The 7,511-nt window shown below is 40.5% G+C and overlaps 1 protein-coding gene across 1 annotated transcript in view; it reads right to left on the bottom strand.

Moving 5' to 3' along the window:
• Nucleotides 1-7,511, bottom strand: part of LOC119836902 — a 130,517-nt gene that overhangs the window by 30,128 nt on the left and 92,878 nt on the right. The window contains 16 exon segments of the mRNA XM_038362354.1: nucleotides 7-139; nucleotides 703-802; nucleotides 1,141-1,304; nucleotides 1,842-2,039; nucleotides 2,341-2,460; nucleotides 2,718-2,862; nucleotides 3,432-3,658; nucleotides 3,966-4,158; nucleotides 4,242-4,375; nucleotides 4,705-4,836; nucleotides 5,124-5,318; nucleotides 5,690-5,860; nucleotides 6,081-6,320; nucleotides 6,606-6,740; nucleotides 6,954-7,178; nucleotides 7,492-7,511. The exon segment at nucleotides 7,492-7,511 is cut by the window's right edge and continues 151 nt beyond it. Coding sequence (XP_038218282.1) covers nucleotides 7-139; nucleotides 703-802; nucleotides 1,141-1,304; nucleotides 1,842-2,039; nucleotides 2,341-2,460; nucleotides 2,718-2,862; nucleotides 3,432-3,658; nucleotides 3,966-4,158; nucleotides 4,242-4,375; nucleotides 4,705-4,836; nucleotides 5,124-5,318; nucleotides 5,690-5,860; nucleotides 6,081-6,320; nucleotides 6,606-6,740; nucleotides 6,954-7,178; nucleotides 7,492-7,511 — 2,532 coding nt within the window.

Here is a 7,511-nt window from a genome sequence, read left to right as displayed (position 1 = left end):
TGTAGCGCTCGCAGTCCGCGTCCACAATATCGCGCACAGCGGCTGCGTCGCTTTCGCTGCACAGGTTGCTCAGCGCTTCACCGGTCTTGACCAGCTTGTCGACTAGAGGCTTGTGCCCGCCGATCGACTGTTGCAGCATCTGTGAGATGAATGATGATATATAAGCATTTATCATTAAATGATGGCTGATATTTAATACTGTAGCGTTACACAGATTCATGTGGGAGTTTTAAAAGTAAATAAAAAGTGAATCATCTCATCCATGATTTTTCCTCAGCACAGAGTACACTCAATACAAGCCATAATCTAAAAATGATAGTGAGGAGCCTCTGATGATAATCTGTTCAAAACTTGATATTGGCAGAATCCGTCCTCGGTGGGATCTGGAATCGCCACTAAAGAAAAAGAAGACATTTAATTCGAACGGGAACGTGTTACTAAATAAACATTGTCAATTAGAAAGAAGAAGAAATAAACATGTAGAGATGTAGAGATGTAGTAAGAAGCATGCACGCAAACGGGTATTAAATTTTTCTTGGTAAAAAAAAAACATTGGGTTAAAATAGAATCAAATGATGAATCGAATTATAACAACAATCATTATGCAGCTTTCCAAATATAAAACAATAATATGTAAAATTAAGTTCGGAAATAACGTCAGGGACTATGACGGTTAAAAATAAAAAAAAGAAATAATCATACCTCGTTCTTGTCTTGCTGTTGGACAATTTGCTCCGGTCTGAGCGCCGGCATCGCTAGCATTTGCACTTGCTTCTCCATGTCGTCCAACCACGAGGATAATCTAAAAAAAACATGGTTTTAAAACAAAATATTATTCTGACTGTACCAAATAAGAGAAGAATTGACTACCATATTATTCTATCCCTCGTTGATAACAATTGAATGTAAGTATACACTTTTCTTAATTTATTAAAACATAATCCATAAAGAAATATAATTATTAAGAAATATGTAAAATTGATTCCTTATACAAATCACAGTACACAAATATATTAAGCACATAATACAATGAAAAGATAACAATATCAACGTGATATTTGTAGAAACACAAATGTTAAATTACTTATTTAACTACCTACCCTCCAAAATTGCATCATAATTCCTAAAAAAATAACTCACCCATGGTGCGTATCAGCAAAGTGCTCGGCAAGTGGCAGCGCCTGTTCCAGCGCAGCCAGCCTCGCAGCGCTGAGCTGACCGACCTCCTCCATCATCTCCTTGAGCTCCTCGCTCCTCTCCCTTATCACTCCCGCTTCCTCGGTGGACTGGCATTCGCGGAGTACCTGAATGATATGGGTGTTAGTATACATATACAAGAATTAGTTTTATGCTGCTGTATTAATATTATTAAAATCGTGCTTTATAAAGAAAGAAATAATGCTTTTGCATATATAAATTAATACAGTAAAAAATAATGTTTTGACTATATTTTATAATAATTATTTTTTATTGAAAATCGAACCGACTTAAGACCACTCAAAAGCGATACAAATCTATTATGTCTATTTGAAGTCGGTGCCGGCCAAGCCAAGTAGGCAGTAGATAGGAGGAGGATAGTATCTATTATCTACTTTTACTACCATTAAACTTGCTTGGCATCGACAACATAAATTGAAGTCCCGTGTCGCCTCTGGGGTATGGGACAAATGATAACAAGTAGATGATCAGCCTTTTGTATCCTCCCCGACCGAGACTTTTTTTTTTTGCGTCCCCACCAGGATTCGAACCTAGGACCCCATCACGCGTCAACCCCTGTACCAAGGAGTGGTTCAAACACGATTATCTATAACTTTCGTCGCTATACTGAAGCGCAGGCGCACCTTTTTGGCCTGCGCGAGCAGGTCGCGGGTGCGCACGCGCTGCGCCGCCACGTCGTCGCACAGCGGGCGCAGCTCGGCCAGCTGCGCGCGCAGCTCGGCCGCGCGGGCGGCGGGCGGCGCGCGCGCACGCAGCTGCGCGTCCGCCGCGCGCAGCCACTCCACCAGCTCCTCCATGTCGCCCACCACCTCCAGCGACCGCTAAGGGGGACAGGATTCATGGTAAGAGAAGAATGATACATAGTTGACATTCTGTCATATCATGTTGGCGTATCTTTCGAGACATATAAGCACATAAAAAAACGAAAGAAAACACTTTATATTTCTTGCTTTCTTTAAGCACGGCATTCGAGTACACATTACCTATAGGGAGCATTGTTTAAGAATTAAACCATAAAACTTAATGTAACTTCATAATTTGTGATCTAGTATCGGTATCTAAAGTGTATTTATTTATGGATCAAAAAAAAGTCTATTTTATTTAAATATTTAATTTCTTTACCTTCTTACTGAGCAGCAGTCTCTCAGCCTTGCGCTGCACCTGCTCGGCGATGGCGTCGAAGCGGCGGTTGTCGCGCGTCACCATCCCCTCCACGTGCGTCGCGCCCTCGCCGGGGGATATCTGAAAATAAAGGGGGGAAAATATTTATGTTTATATTTATTGTTGTTTAACACGCTCTTATAGCCTTCAGCTGTATGTATGTAAGTAACCTATTTCTTTAGACTCGATTTTGAATTTAAACTGACGGATTTAATTCGAAGCTTTAAACGAACATGCACGTTGCACGCACACATGTATATTTTGCAAATTATCCTTTTCAAATTCGACCAACTCTGACCCATTCACATGTCACTTTTGACCCTTTACAAAATACATACTTGACACAGCTGAGGTCCAACCAAGTTGATGTTGTCCAATAAAGGTCTGAACTCTTGCAGCTCAGCCTCCAACCGCAGGATGTCTTCTTCGCGAGGCTCGACCGATTGCAAGCAGGTTTCCGCGCTTGACATCCATTCTGACAGTCTGGAATTATATAATTAACTCATTATCTTGCATATTTTGTAACTAGCGCTCTGGCTTCGCCCGTGGTATTTATATAGCCTATTGCCCTCCACAATGAATGGGCTATCTAAGACTAAAAGAATTTTTCAAAACGGACTTGTAGTTCCTGAGATTACTGCGTTCAAACAAACATACTCTTCAGCTTTATAATATTTGTATAGATTATAAAAAAGAAGTAAGAATATTTTATTTACTATGAAGATTATGTACAGGAATAGAATTTTCCTACTATCTATTATCAGAAATGTCCTGGAAAAGATCAAATGCTTAGTTCTATTTAGGTGTAAATTTAAATTGAAAAATTATTATCATACACCAAGGTATAAATATACCAAGGGTCGTCTTCTCGTATATATTTTAGAGTGATACGTCATCCGTTCTTTTAATACTTAAACATGCGCATACGCAGCCGTGCGGGTGTTGCGAATACTGTTTCTACTAAATGCGGATTGTCATTCGTTTTCGATTCGGCATTTGAGCAAGAATAACAGCATCTAGTATCCCTTAATTATACTATATTCAAGACTCACTTGGTATGCGAGTTGTACAATTGCTGCACCAGCGGCAGTGTGTCAGAGGCCAACTTAAGCAGGTCAGCCCCACGGCTGGTTAAGTCGTTGTATCGCCGCTGGAGAGCGTCCAGTTTATCCTTGAGCTGCAGAGCCTCGTCGCCGGAGATGTGCTTCATCAGCTCCAGACCTGACTCCACCGTGCTGTCCACGGCCTCTTGTTTTGCCGATATTTCTTCGGTTTTCTCCTGTGAGTGTTTTATTTTGATTAGATTAAGATTGACCATCATTGGTTCTACAATTGCATAATACACATAACACACAACAGTACAAGTTATTAATATCAAGAAATATTTTTTTTACGACCGATTATACTGACAAATTCATTGGAATGAAGAAATTCTAGAGGTTAGTTCATTTAGAATGAACAACACATACATCGGTCACTATAAAAGTCATCAATGGTACAAAATGTAACCAAAATTGTTTTTAAATCAAACAGCTATCTAAAGTATCACGAAATACCATAAAAACTATTTTATCCAAACAACTCACCGCCAATTCGTCCATCTGTCTGAGCAGCTTCTCCATATGCACGGGCAGCACCTTTCTCTTCGCCAGGTACTGTTCCATGGAGTCCATCCACGCGGACAGGTCCTGGTACGTCAGCACCAAGTGGCGCAGGCCCTTGCGGGAGTTGTCGAGCAGGTCGCCTATGTTCAAACTGTGGTCCACTAGGGCTTGATACCTGGAAAGAGTATGGTCATATATCATGAGTTATTCTTTGTCAACATCTTTTATTATTTCTTCTTTCTTCTCTCGTATTCGTACCTATCAGTGGCTAGATGCAGTCTGTCAGCGAGTGCAGCCGCCTCGTCGTCTCCCACGAGCGTCATCAGCTCGGACGCTGTTTCCGTCAACTGCTTGAATGGTGGCTGTTTCGATAGGATGTCGTCGTGGATGTTCTAATAGCAAAAAATATAAAATAAATAAACATGAAGATTTTATTTCTCTGCATTTTCCAAATTAAAGGATTGATTTTGTTATGAAATGATGGGTAGCTACTAATAAAATTATGTACCCATGTTAAAGATATAGCTTCCATGAACCAAATTATATTACAATGCACACACATGACTTGATAAAAGCTAAATTTATTACTCGAATTGACATATACTATTTATCTCTACCACATAAAACTTTCAAATATATAAAATTTATCCTTGTTCTACCACAAAAGCATCTAGTCGACATTCGCGTATAAGAAAACGTAATATTTCCTGAACCCACTGACCTTATGCTCTCTAATCTTCTGTTGTATCTTCTCCTCATCAGTGGGCACCAGCTCCAGCGCCTTAACCTTCCTCTCGGTGACTCCGAGCCACTCGACAAGTGGCTGCAATTGCTCCTCGAACGTTTTTGCAACCTAGGTTGTAGTCGATGGTTTTTGGAATTATTTTTATTTTGTAGATATATTTAAAATTTTCAAATATTGCATATATTTATATAAAATACAAATGTATACACTGACTTGGCTAACTTGAAGATTAACTACATAAAAATCATTCACAATTGTTATTCTGATTCAAATTCAAAAAATTCTTAGACAAGCAGATCAGTAGACTAATAGATCAGTCGACTATGAAATATAAAATAAAAAACTAGAGACCATTTGAATTTCCTTAAATTTCGAACCTAACTGTTCCAACATACCTTCATGGCTTGCTCCAAGTCCAGCATCCGCTGCTGAGCGCTCGCCGTCAGCGCGTCGAACCTCTGCAGCAAGCCCTTGAGCTGCTTCTCGATGGCCTTCTTCTCGGCCGCGTCGCAGCCGGCCGCTACTTCGTTGCCCATCGCGAACAGGGACGACATCGAGTTCTGTCTGTCTGTTAGCATTTTCTTGAGGAACTGTCGGGGAAAAGTTCACTTTTTTAGTGGTTTTAGAACAGTTAATGTTAATTTATAGAGGTGTTGCATGGAAATGTAATGTATAGTTTGGTTGAAAAAGGAATTTATACATTAAAAATTGAAATTGCATTTGGAAAGCTTCCATCTCTTCAATAAGGAAAGTCATTTTTAATACAAGATAGGCAATGACCAGATCCTAAACAATAAATGCCATATGCATAAAAATAATTTCAGTAACTTCATTAAAACTACTACTTTTTCCAAAGTATCAATCATCACCTGATTAAAAAAAATTCAAGAGGTATTAACTGTAACAGCCACTACCAGTTTAGTTGGTAGCAATTCTGTCAAAGACTACTTGTGATACAAACCTTCTGCTCCTGTAGTTGCGCCTTCACCACCTTGTAGTCAGCGGAGGGCGGCTTCTGGTTGCGCACCAGCTCCTCGGTGTCGGCCAGCCAGCGCGCCAGCCCGCCCAGCGCTTCCGCCAGCTTGCCCGACTGGAGCAACCCCACGTCCAGGCGACGCCCACGCTCGTTCATCTGTGGGCAAACGTGTTTTTCGAGTGAATTGAGAAATAGGATTTTTTTTATTATATTTTGACATTCTTGTTCATTAGATTTTATAATAGCCTTCTAGAAACAGAAGTATTTTAAAGTCGTTTTATCTTGTTGTTAACATTCGGAAGTTATTTAAATAACATTTCTCAGAATGATGAAAGCCACAAAGACAATTACGATGACATCCCAAAATGCACCATACCTTCTCCTTCAACCCGTTCCACTTGTCGTTCATCTTCTCCAGGTCCTTCTCCAGCTGTTGAGTGGGGACCCCCTGGAGGGCCGACCTCACCAACCCCTGGCCGATCTTGTTGCAGTGGGACACGTTCTGTCCCAAGGGCTCGAGGGTCCTCTGCTTGAGGTCCGCGAAGTCCTTCTGTTGCGATCTGATCTGGTCTACGTCGGACGACACTGGCTTCAGGCTTTGCACTTGTTCTGCCGCCTGTCGAATGGTCAATCGATTATTCATTATTACTTTTATCATAATCCAATCGACATACAGGAATTATCTCATAAGCCAAGAAATCTATACTAATATAATAAAGCTGAAGAATTTGTTTGTTTCAACGCACTAATCTCAGGAACTACTGGTCCGATTTGAAAAATTCTTTCATTGTTAAATTGCCCATTTATTGAAGAAGGCTATATATGTACAACGGGCGAAACCGGGGCGGACCGCTAGTAAAAATGATAAAAAAGGATATATTAATCGAAATATTGAAGATACCTCATCGATATCATCCATAACGGAATCGTAAGCCTTGTAGAACGCCTCGAGTTTGCTCAGCGTGTCGTCTAAATCCTGTTCGCGGGCGCGAGTGCGTTCCTCCATCTTCCTGAGCTGCTTGCGGAGACCTTCCACCTGTTGTTTTACGTAATTTGTTAGTTATTACTCATGGATAGCCTGAGATGATTACAATTCGTGTCAATAAAATAACGATACTGTAAAAACTGGTCAAGTGCGAGTCGGATTCGGTCATTAGGTACCACGGCCTGGTGACAGATAGACGTTTTGATAAAGGCTTAAAAACATTTTTAGCCACAAAAAAATGTATTAAGATAGCTCCAAACTCACATGTTCCCTCGCCTTCGAGGTGTCCCCATATCCGCCGTCTATCAGGTTCTCGCCAGTTCGCTCCACATCCGCGATCCAATCTTCAGCTCGCTCCAACTTGTTGTAGAACTTGTTAACTTCTTCCAGTTGAGCTCGAACCGCTTTGATGTCGCGACCCGGCGGTTTCATCGCGTCCAGTTCCCTCTCCAACTCCGACATGTCTCCTGCTACGCCTTTCACCTTGTCCTGTTGGGTTGGTTACAGTTCAGTATGGGTTTTCCAGATAAAAAGGATAGTTTGTAATGTTACGGAAATAGTCAACTATGCAATATGTTATTTAAAAAAAAAAAAGATACTTAATTAAATAAATGAAGTGATTCTATTTTCCAGTGTAAGTTTTTAAGACAAACTTTGCTTTCATATTAACGATTCTAAACTCAATTAAATAATATCGCAGACTATTGTATCCTCTATACCTACTCCCAAGCATATCTATACCAAATTCTATGTGTTTTCCACAAATTATAACTATATCATTTCACTTTGGCGTTGTGCGTACAATAAATGATCCTGCACCCA

The sequence above is a fragment of the Zerene cesonia genome, chromosome 26 (genome assembly GCF_012273895.1).
Source record: "Zerene cesonia ecotype Mississippi chromosome 26, Zerene_cesonia_1.1, whole genome shotgun sequence".
Taxonomy (NCBI): domain Eukaryota; kingdom Metazoa; phylum Arthropoda; class Insecta; order Lepidoptera; family Pieridae; genus Zerene; species Zerene cesonia.
Note: the sequence above shows the minus strand (reverse complement) of the source record. Positions and strands in the feature narration are given on the sequence as shown.